Below are 22,088 nucleotides of genomic sequence, written 5' to 3'. Positions count from 1 at the left end.
TTAGTTACACATAAGTTATATATAAGTTACACAATAGATACGCATGCGTGACACAGCAGTGATACAGTAGTTACACATAAGTTATATATAAGTTACACAATAGATACGCATACGTGACACAGCAGTGATACATTAGTTACACATAATTCATATATAAGTTACACAATAGATACACATTACTGACACAGCAGTGATACATTAGTTACACAAAAGTAAATCTTTTTTGACAAAGCAGTGACACAGTAGCTACTCTGAATGTATGCGTAAGTTAAACAACAAATACAATATTTATACATCAATCAACCAATAGATACACATTAATGGTTTTTAGCTATAGACGTATATTTGGAAATAGAAAAGTGTATATTTATCAAAAATAATTTAGTTCTTACAACTTTCTGCCGTGCGAACTTCTGGTGATCTTCTATTATTGTGCAAACATCTAAATTATACTTGTGTAGAGTCACGCAGGCCAGGTAGTCCTGAGATACAGCTTGATAAAATGACCGAACCGAAATACATAACGCAACGAAACCAATGACGAGATCATAATGTTTGGTCATCTCGGATAACTATGTCTTTAATAATTAAAAACTTTATTTTTAGTACATGATGTTTCATTAATATTTGCAATTTGTTTTATTTAGTTATCTAGCTATGGAAACAGAATTAACTACAACAAGAAAGAATGATGAACTGCAGCTATGTTACGTAAGTCTAAAATTGATCCAGCAGTTTTGTACACATACATTTTAATACTCAATATCAATGCAATATTTGTACAATTATATAGGAATAAAATGTTTAAATGTTAAAATAAGTACGTTTACAACTTGCTAGTCATCATTTTCATGACGTCATTATTTTGGTTTGATACAATATACATGTATTTGTTGAATGCAAACAATAACAAATGATCTAGAAGAAAAACAATGATGTTTTTTAATCCCGAACTAGAGCCCACATGAGGCATTAAATATAACACAATATTGAGACTTAATTTAGGAGGGGCGACTACTCTGTTGTTACTGGTGCATGTTATCATGTTAGCTGCCTTTATAATTTAATAAAGGCTGGTCGTAAAGTTTGACAGTGGCAAGGTAATTGTACTGAAAATACAGATCCCTCGTGTGAAGTGTACAGACAAAGGCATTTTATAAAATCGTGTCCATATAACGTACATCAAGGGAGAAACTAAGTAGAACCAATTCAAAGTTATTGGTGATAAGATATCCCTTAGTTTAACTCTGCAGTCATATATCATGTACGTTGGTTTACATACATGTTCAAGAACCACAAACAAATATGAATCATGGCTTGCCAATAATATATCCATTGGTGTCTTCGTTCGTCATGAACCATACCAATTCTCTTAATATTCTTTAAAATTAATATACATGTTTTTTTAAATGTAATAAAACCTATTACTTTTATTATCTGTATGTTTCTCACACGTGAAAAGAAAGTGAAATTCATCATCTATTACGGTACAATGGTATCTAACACAAAACCATTCATGTTTGCCCGGGGAGTGTCATTTGGGATATGTCCATTGATCCAAGTAAGCAAATCTAACAGATTGATTAATTACTTTATGCTATGTAGGTTTGTCATGAATCCTGCAATTGATATAATTGAATGGATCCATATCAAGAGGAATGGTTGTCATTATACAAGTCGTTTGATTCTTTATTTGCACGATTTACATAAAAGAAAAAGTCTCCAAAATTTTCTCAATAATATCATTGTTTACACATTGATTTTATTAGCATTGATCTTATTGTTTTATATTACATTGAGAGTTACTGGGCCTTTACAAAATCGACTTGTGTATGTGTTTAAGTGTCTCCATATTTCAGGACCATAACGATAAAACCGGTTTAATGGTATGATCAAAACATTATTCTAACACGATTCGTTTGCAACGCGTGTTTTAATTGGATACGGACCATGTTCTAATCTGCGATATAATCATTATCAATCGTTTTAAGCTCCTCCCATCGCACTGTTTCTAACCAAAATAATAGCAATGAAGACTGGGATTATTACCCCAGTGCCAAAGAAAGGTAAAGATATATCGTTACATAGGAACTATCGTGGGATAACAGTAACTTCCATATTGAGCAAACTCTTAGAGACAGTAATATCTAACCTGTTAAAGTCAGTCCGCTACCCACTGCAGAACCAACTACAGAGGGGATTCACAGAAGAAACCTCGCCCCTGAATGCTGCGTTATTAGTAGAAGAATGCATCAATGAGGCCTTTGATCTCAACAAGCCGTTAGCACTGACCATGCCTGATGCAGCCAAGGCTTTTGATGTTGTTTGGCATGATGGACTATTGCGGAAACTGTACCATGCTGGCGTGCAACAGGAACTATGGGACCTGGTTAAAGAGATGCAAACAGAACCCTTCTCCGCCGCAAAATATAAGGGACGACTGGCCCAACGCTTAAGGTGAATCAAGGTATTAGGCAAGGAGCCAAACCTTCTCCGATCATGTACAAAACCTTCAGCAATGACTTACTGAATCATATTAGAGATAACGGGCTTGGAGCCTACATAGGGAACACATTCGTCGGAGTCCCAACAGTTGCAGACGATATTTCCTTACTGCACGACAACCCTGTGGAAATGCAGACAACTTTGAATATTATCAACTATCATACACAGAAGGAAAGATTTAGTATCAACGAAAGCAAGAGTAACATTGTCCTACATAATGTCCCAAAAGCTAGACCCAGCAACATGTTGAAACAAGGCACGACAGACATAGAGGAAACTGATGCGACTGTAAACCTTGGAATACAGAAACATAATTATCGCGCAAAAGACATCAAGGGCCGTATACAGATAGGAAGAAGAGCTATGTATGCCATGATGGGTGCAGGGCTACATGGAAGGAATGGATTGAAACCCCCAATTTCGTATCGAATGTACTGTACATTTGCCCGCCCTAGAATGAAATATAGACTAGAGGTTCTACAGCTCTCTTTGAAAGACGCAAGGGCACTATAGACATATGAACGAGACACACTTCGTCGCCTACAATTCCTACCAAACCGATGCTCAGTTGCCAGTACATACATTCTGCTGAGGGCTACCCCGATCAGTGCCACAATAGAGAAAAACTCACTAAGTCTCTTAGGAAGTATTGCTAGAAGGAAAACCACACTGGAACACGTACTAGCACTACGTCAATCTGCAATAAAGGACGGAACGAGTCACAGTTGGTTTCTACACATGAGAAGGATGCTACTGATATATAACCTTCCAACAATATTCAACTTACTCAGCAACCCGCCAACAAAGCAACAGTGGCAAAATATGGTACAGTATGCCTTAAACAAATACTGGTTGGAAGTATGGCAGGAGGATCAAGTGCAGAAACCGTCCTTACGCTATCTCCACATCCAAAATAGACCATTAAGTTCACCACGCCCAGTTTGGGATACAACAGATGGCAGTCCAAGGGAGACAACTGAGGCGATCATCAAGGCCAGATTGTTGCTAGGCTCCTACACTTTACAAACTAACAAACATAAAATCAATCAACTCTCAGTACCCCCAACATGCTTACTTTGCAAAGCAGAACCTTAACGTCGAGTACACTTTATCGTTAAATGCCAAGCACTAGATTCATTTAGGTTGGAATACTTTTCTCCTATCAAAACTCTGTTAGTCTCTACAGATGCAGCCAAAGCCATACTTACTGATTGCGGCCACACACTCCAGTTAATACTGGACTGCAGCCACCCAGATATAACAGACTTGATATGGAATTCCAACAACTTACTGTTTCAAATAGATAGATTACATCGAGAAAGATGCCGATTGTTAGACATATGAATTGAGTTGGAACAGCAGCGAGAACTCCAGTGACTTTGTCTGAATGGGTTAGTTTTCCGCATACTCAATAACGGAACTTTACGTTAGATATAGATAGATATGACTGATCTATCAGCAACAGCTTGTATATAACGTTATACATTGGTCGTTACCACCTCCTGACCTAGCCGGTGTGTCTATAATATAGTGTGAAGTGCTGCTACTACCTCACCGCCACTCGATGAAACTAAACTGTGTAAATATATACTGCGATTCATTTATATATCGGGTGATGGTTAGCGATACGGTAATGGGATTTCTCCATGTGACATGAATATAAATATACAGGAACGACAGGAAGTACCCCAGCGATATAAACTACTCGACAGAAGACCACTTCGAGGTGCCCCGATAAGGTAGCGGGGAAAGTTTTAGACTACAACAACAACAACAACAACAACTATGGCGTCAAGCTCGCCTCTTAGCGTGATCCCGCTAATTAAACAGTAAAAAGTAAACATTCCTTGTTCTTACCCCCATTTATTACTGAAACGTTCGTTCCAACCGTTTGAAGGCATCTACTCTAGTTAGATCCGAAATCATATGAAAAATTTCACATGTGTCGTATGAATTTACACAAAATTCTTCACAAATATATACAAATAATCACCTATTTTGTCGATAAGCACAGATTGGTATGCATACTGACATGGAAATGAACGAATTTGGTCAATATCAATCCAAATGGGTCGTATAAACTTTGGTAATAAGACGTTCACGAACATACAGATCGAGCGCTCGCCAGTATGGGCGGAGCCAAATGACCGACTTTTGAAAGCTTCTCTCCGATTGGTCAGTCCGCTGCAGAATGACACGTCGCCAGTTCAGGTCACAGAGTACTTTACTACGTACTTTTGTACAAGGAAATACAATGTTTCTAAACATATTAGCGTAGCATATTTGTTAATTTGTTAGAATGGGATAGTACATTGTTTTTCGTGTCTATACTGGCGATTAGAACATGAAATTTGGTTTAAACTCTCGACCTATCGGTCTCGAGTTCACACCAAATTTCATGTTCTAATCGCCAGTATAGCCACTCAAATCAACGAAACTATCCCCTTAATTCATGTTATAATATTAGGGTTGAGGGAAAGGAAGTCTTCCCTCAACATGATGTAAGCTTTTAATGATTCATGATAAAGTGCATTTGAGCATAAGAAAAAAGGCCAGATATCAATATTTACAAAAACATCTTGGAATGTACTAAAGTTTCGTCAGTCTAAATTGTCTCCTCAAAGGAATGCAATTATATTTTATCCTTGACACCTTTTGCGCCTAAAAACATCTCATTACTCATATAAATTGCACCGGCGCGACCACTAGGTGGACTAGAACCCAAAGGAATGAAGACATGGCTAAATAGTCCATTTTTTAGAAGCTTAACATGGCCATCTTTGGCGGTGTCCGATCTCCTTTTCGAAAAATGAGATCAGTCCGGCGGCTCACTTGTTTTCATTTCGGGCGAAGTTTCTGAAGAGTGTTACACGTGCATGGTCTGTTGGTAATAATACACGCACGTACATGGTCTGTTTGTAATAATACACGCACGCGCATGGTCTATCGTCCAATTACGCATCGCTAATAACCAATGAAAAGTGTCATTACTCCTCAAATGTTTTAGAATGTTCAATAAAGCCAATAAAATCGAAGAAAACCAGAGTAGGCAATCAAACATGAATAGATAATACGCTAAGAATACAAATTGTCATAGTTAAATTTGTGGTACAGATAAGGTCCAACACCAACCGGTGTAAAAAGATCCTTCTCGTGCTATAACACGCCTGTAATATTGGTCGAAATGACGCGTTTTGTTGCACCAAGCAAGCAAGCTATAAGGCCACAAAAATGGAACTGAGCAAAGTGTCCAGCTAAAACCCTTGATAGTATGTCCTTGAGATGTGTCTGGATTTACTCTCTATCAAAAGTCAAGAAATTATGCCAGCATATCCCGCTAAGGTCTCAATCTTTTGAATGTCTGCGAAATTCACAAACTCAAAACAATATTGCATTATTACAATAACACATGAACAATTCTAAATACCTGTGAACATGATTGTGTAAATACAAATACAAAACTGATCATACTGCGCACATTTCTCCTTCTTACTTGCAAACCAACCATCATACAGATAATGCTGAAAATACCAGTTAGAGAATAAATGCTGAAAGCACAGCAATCCGGGCAACTACAAAAAGCACTGCAGTTAAGGGGTACATGCAACTAAGTTACAACCGCAGAATGATTTTAAAATTAAGATCGATCCTCCCGAAAACAGACCTACTACCTCTGCCAACAGAACTATGCATTTCAATACCAAAACAGGTTACAAACTTATCTAACTCATGAGGTCCCAGAAGGGATTCCAAATATACAAATCTATTCCGACACGCCCAAGTCATCACAATCTATAATGGGACTTTGTTCATTATCATTCCTATGGATCCACTCTATATCAGTCGTAATACCGTAAGCTGATTACGTGTCAAAAAACGAAGCAATACTCTGTAAGTCTGATTTCATGCAATCTTTGTTTGTAATTTATAATACATTCTGATTATCGTTGAACTTCTTTACCGACTAATCCTGCAGCCGGTGTAACACTGACAGCGAAACATTGTTGACTGCTGACGAATCATGAATCAGACCACATCCATGGGTCTGCCACATTATATTGACAGGAAAACAACAAAACACAGAAAATAATGAAATAATACAATATAACTTCACTATACAACCTATCAAAAATGACGCCAAAATTAACAATGCACTATAACGTCAACATCTGATGAAAAACAAAGATGGTGTTACAGAAATAGATAAATGCCTATCGCTACAGGCATGAGTATTGCAACAAATATTTCGTATCCTTTGTTTTATTTATTCATGAAACGATCTGTACTGTTAGAAATGTTGAAACCAGGTTTTAATATATCGATTAACATTGATTCTTTTGACTCTCTTCAGTATCTTCTGTAGCTAGGTATTTAGGAATTACATGTAACTTATCATTTGCACAAGAATGAATATGTATATTTACAAATAAAATGCAAGTGGTCACTTTGTGTCTGTTGTCTGTGAAGTGATATATGTTAACGCTATTCACAACCAGTGTGTCCAATGTAAACTTCAAAACAATTTGCACGGATCATTGCATAAAAACAACATAGATCGCTGTTTAAATTAGCTTTTACTTCCTTCAAAAATAATACTTCAAACACCACATCTTGGTTTGTTACATTTCGACACAAGTACATTTTGTTTGGAACCAATAAACTTACTTAACCTCGCAGAGAAAAATGATACCAACACAAACAAATGTCACAAATCATTTTGAAATTTTCAGGACCTTAAGAAGGATTCAGCGGGACACTTGACAGAATTACAAAGGATTGTAAGTAAGCTTACAGAAATTCCCAAAAGCCAAATCAAAGCAAAACGTGATCTGCGTAACGTTTTGTGTGGAGCGTGCAGAGGTAAACCGTATGAAGTACTTAATTTGCCATTACCTTCATTTTCGAACATTGGATGTCAAACAGTGGATCGATTCTCAGAGCTAGAATTATCCAATAGCAATGAAGAGTTTCTTAACCAAATGGTTCATATTTTGATTGAAAATGAGAGATTGGGATGTACAAAATCTAGAAATGAGGGTTACGATGATCAAAACAGAAGAACCAGACAGAATACATCAGTGCAACCACTACCAAGGAAAGGACTTGGCGTCAACAAAGGATCCCGTAAGTTGATCTATTGGTGATTATACGTATATTAATTCGTTATTCTTATAAATACTTAATTAAATTCAGGGAACGAAAGAAAACAATGTTACTAAGTTGGGTGTATCTGTGACAACTTCTGACGAAGGAAATTCGAGTGTTTGATACCTGCTCAATAAGATAATATATAAATAATTTAAGCAGCTCTCTTAATAGCTATAAAATACATTACTCTCTACTTAAAAAGTACTGTATTCTGTGGTCATCTAAGTTTAATTTTCTTTGCAAAGACAATCACCAAGAAGAGCAAAATACTGCTCAAATCAGGATGGAAATGGCACTCTCTTAACAGAAAAAAGTATTAACATCTGAAAAACAGAAATTTCAAAACAATCTGAAAACGAAACAAGAATTAATCGGACAACTGCAAACGACACTTGGTAGGTCATTGTATCACGTAAAACAATGATACAATGTACTTTAGTATCATATGAGACAATGAAAAACTGCATAAGCACAAAACGAAATTTCAGAATGCTCAGGATAAGAACTTGAGAGGTAAAAAGTCAGATTTTCCGATAATCAATAATAGTGCACTGTATCGTTGATGACTATGATATATTTTCGTACATCATGTACTGTATGACGTTATTACCAAATTGTTGACATTTGAATATGCAATTAAAAATGTACATTTTTGTGCCTTCCAAAAATCATTGACAATACGCGAACATGTGAAATTATTGAGAGTGAACAGACTATTCTGAACGTTAAAATTAATGCCATTAATATTCGAAGAATAAGTTAAACTGTGCAAGATCTTTTCCTCGTGCTTGTTAGACTGTCAGTAAGTGATTTTCATCTAAAGTTCTGATGTCCAGCAGTTATGCTGCATTGTTTGTTAACTTTGTTTACAAAATTGACTTTGCTCTTGTTTTGTTAGTATAATTAATGTATAATTTACTAAACAATAGCACCATACCACATATAGTATCCGTTGTTATTCATTAGGAAACACCTTCCGAGATATTAACAAACAAAAGTTGATATCGAAAAGCAATATACTAACTTCTGACGGAAATAACTTTACATATTTGATACTTGATCGGTCATAAAATGCATACGTAATATATGCAGCTGTCCTTGTGGTTATGTAATGTAAACGTTTCATATAAAACCTAAAACTGACCTTGCAAATTATCTATGTTCTTATTTTATATCTGTTCGATGTGTTTTAATCAACAAGAGGAGCAAGGTTCTTCTCGAACTGAAACGGAAAGGGCCCTCTCTGTGCAGATTGCTAAACTTACATCAGAAAAAGAGGAACTGCAAAGCAATCTTAAAACGCAACAAATAACAATGGTAAAACTACAAACAACGATTGGTAAGTCAATTTCTCACGTAAAACAATTATACAATGTGCCGTAATATCATATGAGACAATGAAAACCTGCAAAAATACATAACGAAATTTCAGAATGCTCAGGATATAAACTCACAATGTTATGTTGAACGCCTCACCGGATAGCCTTATTGTTGACATGATGTATATTCTGTTTTGTTTACTTTCTGTTGTGACGCGGTTTATCGATTTATTTTGTTACATTTGTTAACTAATCAAAATGACTAATAAAAGCTGTTAACAACTTTGTAATCAAAGTTATCTTGTTTTGGTTGGTTTATATGAAAGAATAACTATAGGTACCCATGAAGATTGACATTCCCAACTATAATCAAATAACAGTTGATATCCAAAATCAATATGCTAACCTCGGACGTTAAGAACTTTACATACAGTATATCATTGTTGTTCAGTGATTTAATGTGTTTTGCGCAGACAATAACCACGAGAAGCAAGAAACTGCTCAGATCGAACTGAAAAGGGCCTTCTCTGAGAAGATTGGAAGACTAACATCAGAAAAAGAGGAACTGAAAAACACTCTAAAAACGCAGCAAGAAACCATTCAAAACTTGCAAACGACGCTTGGTGAGTCATTTTCTCTCGTTAAGACCATTGTTTATTCTGTAGTAGAATATGACATATTGAAAATCGGCAAAACATATTGAAATAACAGTATGTTCAGGAAATTAACTTAGAAGTTTCGTAATACCAGGGTCAGATTTCCCTTCAGGAATTACAGTTTCATGTAAGCTGTGTCGTTGATGACGATAATACAATGTTCCGAATTTGAATGAAGATATCAAGATGGAGTTTAGTATTAGTTGCATAAAAAATAAAAATAAAATTAAAACAAACTATTTTTTTTAAAAACACTGGTGTAATTTAGTTTCGTCTAATTGGTGATATGATATATATGCTAATATTGTAACTTCACGTGTCCAATAGTACAATATCAATAGTAACATGTTGTTCAAAAGTACATTATCAGTTCAAATCTTTGTCCAAATTGCGGCAGGCATAGATGATATTTTTCGTACATCATATACTGTATGACGTTATAACATGTACCAAATCGTTGACATTTAAATATGCAGTTAAAATGTACATGTTCGTACCTTAGGAAAATTATTGACAATAGTGTAATATGAGGCAATATTGAGACTTAATAGAAGAATGTTCTGAAAGTTAAAATTAATTTTCAAAGAATAAATTCAAGTGTGCAGAATATGTTCCTCGTGGTTGTTAAACTGTCAGTATGGGATTTTAATCTAAAGATCTCGTGTCCAGTAGATTTTCTGCATTGTTTATTAACTTTGTTTATAAAATTAACCTTGCTTTTGTAAGTATAAATGAAAATATAATTTACTGAACAATAGCAGCATACCACGAATGCTATCTGTTGTTATTCATGAGGAAACACCTTCCGAGATATTAACAAACAAAAGTTGATATCAAAAAGCAATATACTAACTTCTAATGGAAATAACTTTACATATTTGATACTTGCTCGGTCATATAATGCATACGTTATATATGCAGCTGTCCTTGTGGTTATGTAATGTAAACGTTTCATATAAAACCTAAAACTGACCTTACAAATTATCTATGTTGTTATTTCATATCTGTCTGGTGTGTTTTAATTTCCAAGAGGAGCAAGGTTCTTCTCGAACTGAAACGGAAAGGGCCCTCTCTGTGCAGATTGCTAAACTTACATCAGAAAAAGAGGAACTGCAAAGCAATCTTAAAACGCAACAAATAACAATGGTAAAACTACAAACAACGATTGGTAAGTCTTTATCCGATAATCACTATGATTCCTTAGTACCCCATGAGACAGGGCAAACATGCAAAACAGCCGTTTTTAAATTTACAAATGTTCAGAACTTCGAGGTTCCCAGTTCCAAGGGTCAGACGTGTCGTGTTCACTGTGTCTTTGATTTATATCGACATTATCTACAAAAAATGACATTTTTTAAATACAACTATTAATCGAATCCGACATGTTTTACTGGGGTTTTTTTTTGCTATTATTGTTGTTGTTGTGGTGGTTGTTGTTGTTGTTGTTGTTGTTGTTTTATGTATTTAAACATCAATCAGAGACTGATCATGGCATATCACGCTATGTGTTGCATTTGTGTAGATACCTTACTTACATTTAATTACATAAAATTCCTATTTATAAAAAAGCTAAGTACATAAATATAATTTGTTCTTGTTGTTTTCTTTATTATTGTAGAAATGAAAGCGGAAGAGACAGATCTCGTTGAAAATAGCAGAGACGTATATCATCCCCAGAATAGGAGAGTGTCGTTCGATTCCTCACCTAAAACGGTGTATGCTTCTTCTGACAGAGGTAGGTCTAATAGTTCCAATCAGCAATATTTGAGGTACCCACTTTTCTTGCCGTTATCCATTGGAGTTGGCTGAATTACTTAACAAACAACTAGAATACTGAAGTGTTAGCAAAACCGTATTCGAAATCAATTGTGAAGAATGATAAAGGAAACTTTAAAGGAGACCCGTTGTCTGGAAGAGTAAGAGGCTTCATCGACGAAACTTGTCATGTAAATCTAGGTAAAATCCTTGCAATGTCATGACCTCGCATCGAGAACGCAGGTAGTGACAACATAACCACAAGGCACACATAATAAAAAAACATCGACTTTCATTTAACACAAAAAATAGCATAAATCCGCATGAGATTATAGTAGAGACCATAAGATTCGTCCGTAGTTTCCATCAGCCTTCAACATGTGTTGTATGTTCATCTGTTACGATTCGATATCTATTATAATAATTATGATATTCATGATATTCTGAGCAATCACTTTAAAACCGACTCAAATGCGGCATGTAAATACCTTATTGGTGTAACCATCAGGAAAGGGAAAATTCATGATTGAAAAGACAACATTGTCACGCTTATCGTACAGCTTTAAATTGAACCTTAAAAAAATGAAATTGAGTTTTTGTTACATGCCGTTGGAAGCACAGTCCCACTACAGACATAACACATTACATCTCCCGCACACACGCAGGCATACACACATACGGAGATATTAGCCAGATGGCATTGGATTAGTAGTTAGCGCCTGATAGAGCAGCTCCTGCGAATTCTTCAAAATTGTATTGATTAATGTATATGCTAATTGTATTAATTGTATATCTACGTACTGTAAAGCGCTTTAGAGTGCCTTATACTAGCTAGATAGTGCGCTATATCAAATGCTGTATATAATTATTATTACTAGTCCTAAAAAGATCATTGATAAATTCAGCCTCATAAAAAGCAAATCGGCCAGAAGAGGGGCACAATGTGTTCCCGTCGGAATTCCTACAGTCTGCTTGAAAGTAACTATTGTCAATAAGGAACTCAATCCCTCTCACAATTTTATCCTCACCGTTTATTTCATTTTGAACTTTGTTGTGTTTTTAAAAACATAACATTATGCTTACAAAAGATTACAGCCACATTTCATGGAAAAGAAAGTTCTCATAATCAGAGAACGGAGGAGTTCCTTCAGTTTGATATGAGTTATGGTAGTGTGAAGAGTGGAAAAATCTAAAGTTATGATAGACGGAACATTTTTTAGGAGAACGTGCTGAAGATTGATCAAAAGATATTTTTATTTGAAAAAAAAACATATTGGCATCAAGTGTGACACAGTATGTTGGTAAGATGAAAACGAGGCATCACGTAACAAAGGTTTGCAAGTAAAAAAATAACAACCTTATTAAAAGTATTAATGTAGGTCGCGCTGTCTTATAGACCCTGGAGTAGACAAGGAAACATATTTCATTACATTTTAATGTGGTAGAATATATATAAATTAACATATGTTAGCATAGCATTGCCGAATAGCTGAGGATGCGAAAATGTTGGAATGCGTTCTTCGTTATATATTTTCAAAAACATCATATCGCCTTCTTTATATATTCAACCATAGGTCACGTGTATATGGTGATTATCTCATAATTAAACATAACCAATTATTTTTTCTGTCTTTTCTTTCAAATTCAGTTTTGTAAATTTTGCTTTTCTTTCAAATTCAGTTTTGTAAATTTGTTTCTTTACAATGACATCAAAGAAGTGTATTCGTGTTAGGTAGTTAGTGATATACTTTTTAGCATATCAAACACAGTAAAAAGTTGATCGCATGCTTCATTATGCATAAACATGAAATCAAATTCAATTACAGCTATATATATTTCATGATTAAGTATATAACTGCAAACATGTGAAACAGCAATGTGTATGTGTTAATGCTGCAAATGATCATTGATGAAAATATCTTTTTTTTACATTTTCACTACAATGAAATTAAATGAATTCAAAAACGTTAATAGATATGTATATCTTGTTGATAAAAGTGTAATGAAACCATATGTATGGGTCACCAAACACGCAATTACTGTTTAAGATAACACAATACACCGAACAGTATGTATATATATTCCTTCAGACATTGCACAGGAACAAGCACTAGGTACGGACACATGTTCAATTGGCCAAGCTAACCAAGATAAAGAGACTTCTACTATGGAAAGGAACGTAGAAAGTGAGCAAATTGAAAAATCGGAAATGGAATTCGAGAAGATTACACAAGATATGGGTGAGTATATAAACATGCCTAACAAATGTTATATTGTTTTTATCACATAATGTACTGTGTTGTCCAGTGAATATACCCATGTCCTATGTTTTGCGTATTAATCCATATAATATGACCTATCAGCACTGTGATTGGTTGAAAGTTTCAATTGTGACGTCACGCCTAGGACACGTACATGACTTCACAGATTTAAGCACTGGAGTCAAAATGGCGGCTTTTTATATTACAAGGTATTGTCGTTTTACACGAATAAATGCGACAAGTCTTTTCATTTTATATGAAATTTATGAAAGTCGTCACGAATTTTTCATTTTAGCTCGCTAATTGAAAAGCTCTTACACTCGTTTCATAAATCTCATATGAAATGGAAACTCCTGTAAGATCCTATATCTAATACGATTATTAATCGTGCTCATATTGCACACTTGAAGGCATTATTGTCATTGTGTTTCCCTCTTTTGTATGCTCTGGGGAAAACAATCTAGGGTATGAGTTTTGAAACTTGAGTTATGTGTGCATTTTCTTTCAGAAAAAAAGGAGTGAGATAATGTTTAATAATTTTCTTTACAGTTATCTCTTGTATATATAAATATATTCCAAATAAGCAATCTATTAGTATTTCTGTTTCAGATAATCCTGACTCTGAGCTGAGCTCTTTGCAATCTCAGGAAAGCACACATTCCTCCGAAATGAAAAGCTTCACATTAAATTCTAGTAAGTGTTATATTTTTTGAAGTGATACGGAAAATATTACGAATGTGCACAATTTTTAAGCAAAATCATGTTTTGATAATATATGATTGTTTTTCAAGATAAAGCTTTAAAACCCGATAAATTCACTACATGTAGGACACATTCATAATCATAATTAATATTCTATAGAAAACATATAAGTATCTCAAACAGAAAATGTTATGTAAGAAAAACGGTTCTTTATAGAGAATGTTTTCCGTTTTTCATCATTTGGTTCCCGCACCATAACGTGGATTTAGTCAGGTTGACACTCTTCAGCATCTTTGCATGGATGTTGTATGGGTTAGTCATACACTGGATTTGATAAGAAGCCAAGGTCAAGGTTACTATAACCCTCATGTTCAGTTGTCGGACAATACGTTACGTTTTCTTTATGACAAAGTTATGTAGCAACCATGCACGCTCATTAATTCTCAGTAGTCGCATGGACGTTCAGTATCAATAATATAATCAACAGATAGCTGATCTGCTGTTATTCCATGTATCACGTTTTCTAAGTCAAATGTGAATGGAATCGTGACGAGATTTAAATCATGTCTACTGTTGTCGCTAAGGTACTATGCCGATAATAAAAAAAAACTTTCTTTCTTATCAAAAGGATTAGTCTGGCAAAAGTTATTAACTATCCTTTAATAGCACACTCAGAAAGTGAAACGTGTCAAAAATATAAATATAAAGGAATATTATTTGTTCGTACGTGCCGTAAAGAATTCGATATTTTACATAATGGCAAGCATGCGCAGACCAGACACCCAGGATGTAATGACGATGTTCATGCTTAAACTTAGTCGAACAGCAGGTAAACACTGGAAGCTGATCGACAGCACAGTAAGCTAAAGTATATATTAATGACCCAGTGGAATATATAGTCGCTAGTCGTGTGATCCTGCTCTCGTTACATTTCATGAATTCGTGTATGCTTACTAATGACGGAAATATGCTGTCAGGAAATAGCTTCGCAATTATAGTGTTAATTGAAGTTTATCAATGTAATTTTAAACACAGTTTTCCCGACAGATTGCGGCAATGTAACTTAAAAATAAGAATACATATGTTTAATGATCGTGGCCAAAAGGACTTTATTGAGAAATAAAGACATCAATACTATTTTATCATAACAATGTAACAAGGTTGATGTTTTATCATTTGTGTATCACTATGAAATACTTACCTTTACAAAATATTTTCTGGTGTAGTGTACATGTAGAATAGCATCATCCGAACTTTGCTGTATATTATTTTACTGACAGGTAAAACCGAGGAAAGACAACAAACTTTACAAGATGAAAACAACGTATATGAATCAGAAATTATGACTTTTAAACTAGAGAATGCTGAATTCCGCCAGTCCTTGAAGGAAAATAGTGAAAAGCTGACACAAGCAATTGATGAACTAGAGCGAATAAAGACAGAGAACACAAGTTTGAAAGCGGATTGCAGTAAGTTAGATGAATTTATTTTATTCATATTGTATTGTTTTCTTTACTTAATCCGCCGTTTTATATAAACAATCTTAAAGTGACGATATAATTTCTGTCATTTTTTATTCTATATATGCCTGTTTAATCTAAACATGTTTTCAAAAACAGAAATGGTATTATTGTTGTTTTAGCTCATTTTTAAAACCGCTAATTATATTTGTGATTTACCCTACCCCTTTGTCACCCCAAAAACCCACTTTCGGTCAACTTTAACCTTAGTTTTGACCTTACAGACACTCATTCTTTAATATAATAACTATTAAATTTAATAACATGTCATCGGTATTAAAATAATTTCATTTTTGATGATTAAACATAATTATATGAACATGATGCTAAACTGATACATATTTAATCAGAAAACGGCAGAGTTGTTTCTGAAGTGGTTTGGTTTGATTTCAGTTTGTTTAACGTCCTATTAACAGTTTAAGTCATTTAACGAAGTGCCTCAATAAGTGTTGAGCATGCGTGCATTTGTATATGCGTGCTGGAGGCTGGGTATGTTGTTGTAATTGTGTCATTACGATAGCGCGGATTTTATGCCGACTTTATAGTGCTATTTTACTAAAATATCATGCCGAAAGCACCCAGCACAGCATTTCGCCTGGTCACACTATACTGATAACGGGTAAACCAGTTGTTGCCATTCCACTTATTGCTGAAAGTTAAGTCGGGAATAAAGCCAAAAGTGAGGTGTTGCCAAGCAAGGCGCTAGAAAAGAAAAGGTAGCTAGAAAAAGAAAGAAGTAAAAAGATCCCAAATATTGCAATGAGTGCAGCAGACTTATTTTGGTCGCTTTTGTGTCCCCACATAGGGACACAAAAGCAAATCCTCAATTCTGCAAAAGTTCCCACATTAGTGGCCTCTTACGATCTATGCAGTGGGTATTCCTGTCCCGATCCCCGACCTTCAAGGATTAAACTTTTTTACCAATTAGCAGGAAACTATAATTACTCAAAATGAGCATATTGACACCTTGGTATAAATATTTACATATGCAGATACACGCGATGATGATCTGAGATCCATGAAAACTGAGAAAGGCAAAACTGACAAACACATAGAGAGCTTGAAATACGAGAAGCAAAAGCTACAATGTGTTGTGGATGATCTCAATACAAAAATGAAACATACGGAATCAGAACTGAAAAAGACACGATCAGACAACAAAACGCTGATAAACAGCGAAGGTAAGTTTAGATGAATCTGAAGGGGTCAACAATCTTATACATCACAAGTTTTTGAAAGTAAGCACGAATGTGATTGTCTGAGAACAATACCACATAATAAAGGAGCAGAATCGCAATAAAAACATGTTCATAAAGAGTCCTCAAAACGGTTTCAACGTAAGAGGGAATAACAAGATGAAATAACAGGCAAATGCAAGACAGAAACAGTCTGAAATGTTCAGTGGTCATCTCTTCTATAAAATGATTATCCGAAACCTTTCAGGGGATTCATCGCGGTCATGGCATAGCAACAGCCATGAAGACCCACTAGTCTCGTAATATTGTTGCACACGTAACATGGTCAGTTCTATCCCTATAAAGACCTATAATTTGTAGCATGATAGCCAAGCCCTATTACTATCCCTTGACCTTGACCGCTGGTGAGTTCTCATGTGATCCCTCAGTCTGTTTCGCCTCGCATTTGTTGTTCAGTAACTGCAGATGGTACAGTTGACTCGCTCCCCATGGTCATTCCGAACGTGATGTTTTAAACGTGCCTCTGAGAAGAATCTTCTGTAATAGTCATCTTAGTTCACCATACCTTCGTCACTCTGACTGACATAGTTACTTCCCTTGTAATGATACATGGTGAGCCTGGAACAGACACACAGAAAACATCTTTGGTTACAGGTTCTCCTACATAATACTGATTAACGTATATACATGTGCAACTGAATGGTCTCTATGGCCGCAGTACTCTGTCAGAAGAGGGTATAAACCACCTCTTTACTGCACCTTTATACGAGTTTAATCTTCTTATGTTTACTGTTTTGGTTTTGGCATGAGGTCCCCTCTTTATTCATTACACTTTATATGGTAATTTTCTTGTTACCGTGTATTTGCCTTCCCAGGGTCTAGCTAGCTTTGTACTTCCCTCTTAAGACTTGTTGTCATATACCTACCAAGGCAGACATTCCCCCAGTCGTTTTTATACCTATGAACGACATGTCCTGAATTGTGCGGTTCCATCACTCCACTCATCCGTCGCCCTGTGGATGGTACAGCTGTGGTAATGCACAACGTTGCACGATGTGCGCACGGTGTGCACGATGTGCACGATGTGCGCACGGTGTGCACGTTGTGCGAACGATGAAAATCTGGACGATTGTTGCTTGCGCACATTTGTTCGGACGATGGACGAACGTTGTGCGATGACAATCGTGGTTGGTGTAAATTGAGGAATGACTTAACAATAGCATACGGTTTCGTATTTGAACATATAACCTTAATTTTAAAGAATGTTTCTATATTCTAGTTACATATATAAGCTGATCTTTCTATACATTTTTAAATTTAGATAATTTAATGTGCATGTTACCCAATAATACTTCATTTCAAGTATTTTTGTAACTTTTATATATTTATATATTTTTTGTACAACGAATCTTTAACCATAATTCTTCTGCTATGTCTTTGATTTATTTCAAATTAAATAAATTCAAGCCATATTTATCCAGTTTGCATCTGTTTCACCCCTTAAAATCTTTACAAAACTTAACCGTAACATATCAATGTGTGATTCTACGTCCCTTAATTTTAAACCACCTTGGCAAAAATTGCCGATACATTATTTCGTTAAACATTTTTTCCCTTCTAATTCAATATAAATGTATAAATTAAACGTTCCATTTCCTTAATATGTAGCTTGTCTAACGTCTGTGTACTAGCTTAGTATGTAGTCTTTGGAATCACTTATGACGGAACTATTAGAACTTTCCGTACTTAAGTCAGTTTCCTTTTTCCAGTGTTTTAGCAGGTCATCAATCGACGTTTTCTTACTTTCCCAATTAGAATTATTGCATACTTTTTTATAAGTTCCAAAATATGTTTCAACGGCTAAAGCTGTTTTCTCTTATTACTTTCTTATAGTATCCATTCTGTTTTGTCTTTGTTCAATTTTTAAGCCCGATACATCTCCAAACTTTTCAACAATTTAAAGAGCCTTATATATGTCTGCGTGTTTCAAAACTAACGTTGTGTCGTTAGCAAGTTGTATTCATTTGATTATTTTTTTCTCTTCCCCTGGACAAGTATATTCACCCTTTTACCAGTGTGAGATATCCTTGTCTCACCCTAGGGTTGAGACGGGGGAACTTTAAAAAATGAAGTTCCAGAAAAATGAAAATAATGTTATTGGTATTCTCTACCTTCTTTTTTCTTGTTTTAAACTTGCGTTCTGATCTAAGGACGACCAATTGATGCATAAAACTGTTCGGTATAGAGATGTTACTGTTGATCTTTCCATCTTTCACCATGTAGATATCGCATAATAACGCGTATTTATGGCGAGGCAACTAAAATATATATTCTAATAGAAATATGGATCCTTTATTTATTATTCTTAAATTATATTTTATATATTAAATATGATAAGATTATTTTGAGTGCAAAAATATCGAAGGAAAATAAGAAAACAGAGAAATATCACCCACGTTAAGAAGTCTATTGCACTAAACAAACATTTTGGGAAAATCATCACCTGTATTCAATTTGATTTACTTTATGACTAACATAATGTCGTTATATTGACAATAATGTCATTGTCGATGTTATCAGATACACATGATTCTGAACTTTTATACATATACATGTGTATCTATTAAATTGAACAACAACGCATATTTTAATTCAACGGGACGGGAGAACTAAAAAGAATCATTCGACATTAATCTACTGACATCTGAAAAAAGAAGAACTAATGAATATCAAAAGCAAACTTGTCTCCGGCAGTTTCCGAATGGAGGAATTGATTAAAATGAATCAACATTAATCTGTTGACATCTTTGAAAAGATCATATTCCACTCTTGTTTACATTAACAGAAGCACGTGATGATGAGGTGGAGTCTTTGAAAACTGAAAAAGACAAACTTGACTCACACATGGAGCGTGTGAAGCAAGAGAAACAAAACCTCCAAAATAAACTAGATAATCTTAATGCACAGATGACGCAAATGGAATCAGAATTGAAAACGACAAAGGCAGAAAACGAAAAACTGGCAGACAGTCAAAGTAAGTCTTGATCAATCTAGTACATATGTTTCAACTGTAACCGCTGAAACAACTAACTAAGCATCAGTGTGCCGAATCAGTAAAGTCTTTCAATTCCTGTTTGTTTACAAAACAAACTTAGCCTTTAAGTAAGTATTTTGTATTTAAAATGTATTGATGCTTTCCCTGGTGGAATACCTGGTCTTATTACCCTTGCACATCTTATAGCGTCTTTTTATTAATCATTATTTGTTCCTTATTTGCCATAGTTTTATCGATTTTGAGGTCCAAAGACAATTTGTAAACGCTGTTGTATTCTTTACCTTCGTTGTGGTTGTTTCAAACCTGCTCCCTGTTCTAAGGACGTCCAATTGATACATAAAACTGTTCGTTATAGAGATATTACTGTTGTCCTTTCCATCTTTCACCATGTAGATATCGCATAATAACGTGTATCTATGGCAAGCTAATTGAAACATATTCAAAGAGTTTAACCGATCTTTTCTTTTATTATATTAAATTAATATCATAGTTAATGTAAGATATCATATATATAGACTGCAAAAACAACCAGACCATAGATCATGAAGATTTTGTAAAGAAAAATAATGAAATAAATAGGAAACAGAGAAAGAACACATGTTTAGAAGTGGAAGACAATAATCAAACCCAAGTAGGTCCTAAAGTCGAAACCTCAACATAAGTCTATTGAAATCTGTAAAAAGATCATAATCCACTCTTGTTTAAATTTACAGCGGCACGTGATGACGAGCTGAAGTCTTTGAAAACTGAAAAAAGCAAGCTTGACTCACACATGGAGCGTGTGAAGCAAGAGAAACAAAACCTCCAAAATAAACTAGATAATGTTGATGCACAGATGACGCAAATGGAATCAGTACTGAAAAAGACAAAGACAGAAAATAAAAAACTGATAGACAGTCAAAGTAAGTCTTGTTTAATTATATACAATGTAGATGTCGACGCGTTCCCTTTGAGTACACCTGTTTCCTTTGTAACCGCTGAAAGAGATAGAGATAGCGTGCCGAATCAGTAAAGTCAGCTGTCAAAAATCATTTCGCCAAATTGCACTCTTATACTGCAGTCAGGCAGGGGGCGAGTAACATGCTCTCCCACTCTGTCACTTAATGGGGTCATAAAGATGACTAAGCTTTTGCAATTGGCAAAAGAAACAAAACATACAAACACAGAGAGAAAAGTAACGTCATAGTCACTATCCCATACATAAAAGGGGTGTATGAAGCACTTTGAAGAGTTTCGCGCAGACATCACATCAGTGCACCAATGCGACCACACAACACCAGCGAGCAACTATCAGTTCATCCAAAAGACACATTGTCGAAATAAGACAACACTAGGGGGTGGGGGGGGGGGGGGGGGGGCTGGTCTGGTTACCAATTTCCGTGTAACAGATGCAACCTTGCACTTGCATACATCAGGGAAACTAGCTGGATATTAGGGACACACCTTAAAGAACATCAGAAAGAAGATGAAGACATGAAACAGCAAGTCTACACTAGAAATGTAAGGATGTAAGGAAGACATCGGTGAAACAAAACAATTAATCAGCTTTTACAGATCATGTTCACACACACAACCACATCATAGACTGGAACAACTCGAAAGTGCTTGAAAGTTGGGCATCTGGAAAGTCCGGAAAATCAAAGAATCTATCTTTGTTAGGAGGGAAGGGGATTCGATGAACAGAGACGTAGGGCAGCTTAGTCATCTTCATGACCGCATTTTAACAACCGCTTAGGGGAAGAATGGGTAAACATTTTACCTGTCCCCTTGACTGCCTGCAGTATTAAAGTGTAATAGGGCGAAGTGATATTTAACCGCTGACTTTCTTGATTCGGCACACTGTGGTTTAGTTAGTTATTTTCATCTGTAAAGAGCAACCGGTCAGTTACATTCTTTCTTTTCATTTCCTGTTTGTGTTCAAAACAATCAAAGACTTTCAGTAAGTACTTCGTAAATGCTATGGTATTCTCT

At 35.2% G+C, this 22,088-nt stretch overlaps 1 protein-coding gene across 3 annotated transcripts in view; it reads left to right on the top strand.

The window, feature by feature from the left end:
* The window catches only part of LOC110466514 (GRIP and coiled-coil domain-containing protein 2-like), a 46,062-nt gene that overhangs the window by 14,189 nt on the left and 9,785 nt on the right, over positions 1-22,088 (top strand). For all 3 annotated transcript variants that reach the window (XM_021523048.1, XM_021523047.1, XM_021523046.1), the window contains exons 4-15: positions 648-711; positions 7,236-7,629; positions 8,855-8,992; positions 9,446-9,595; positions 10,659-10,796; positions 11,247-11,363; positions 13,474-13,623; positions 14,254-14,337; positions 15,627-15,815; positions 16,859-17,047; positions 19,908-20,096; positions 20,831-21,019. In XM_021523048.1, the coding sequence (XP_021378723.1) occupies positions 658-711; positions 7,236-7,629; positions 8,855-8,992; positions 9,446-9,595; positions 10,659-10,796; positions 11,247-11,363; positions 13,474-13,623; positions 14,254-14,337; positions 15,627-15,815; positions 16,859-17,047; positions 19,908-20,096; positions 20,831-21,019 (1,981 nt within the window). In that variant the 5' untranslated portion in view covers positions 648-657. The remainder of the gene's footprint in view (positions 1-647; positions 712-7,235; positions 7,630-8,854; positions 8,993-9,445; positions 9,596-10,658; positions 10,797-11,246; positions 11,364-13,473; positions 13,624-14,253; positions 14,338-15,626; positions 15,816-16,858; positions 17,048-19,907; positions 20,097-20,830; positions 21,020-22,088) is intronic.

The sequence above is a fragment of the Mizuhopecten yessoensis genome, unplaced genomic scaffold (genome assembly GCF_002113885.1).
Source record: "Mizuhopecten yessoensis strain PY_sf001 unplaced genomic scaffold, ASM211388v2 scaffold11135, whole genome shotgun sequence".
Taxonomy (NCBI): domain Eukaryota; kingdom Metazoa; phylum Mollusca; class Bivalvia; order Pectinida; family Pectinidae; genus Mizuhopecten; species Mizuhopecten yessoensis.
This window is presented reverse-complemented; position numbering and strand designations above follow the sequence as displayed.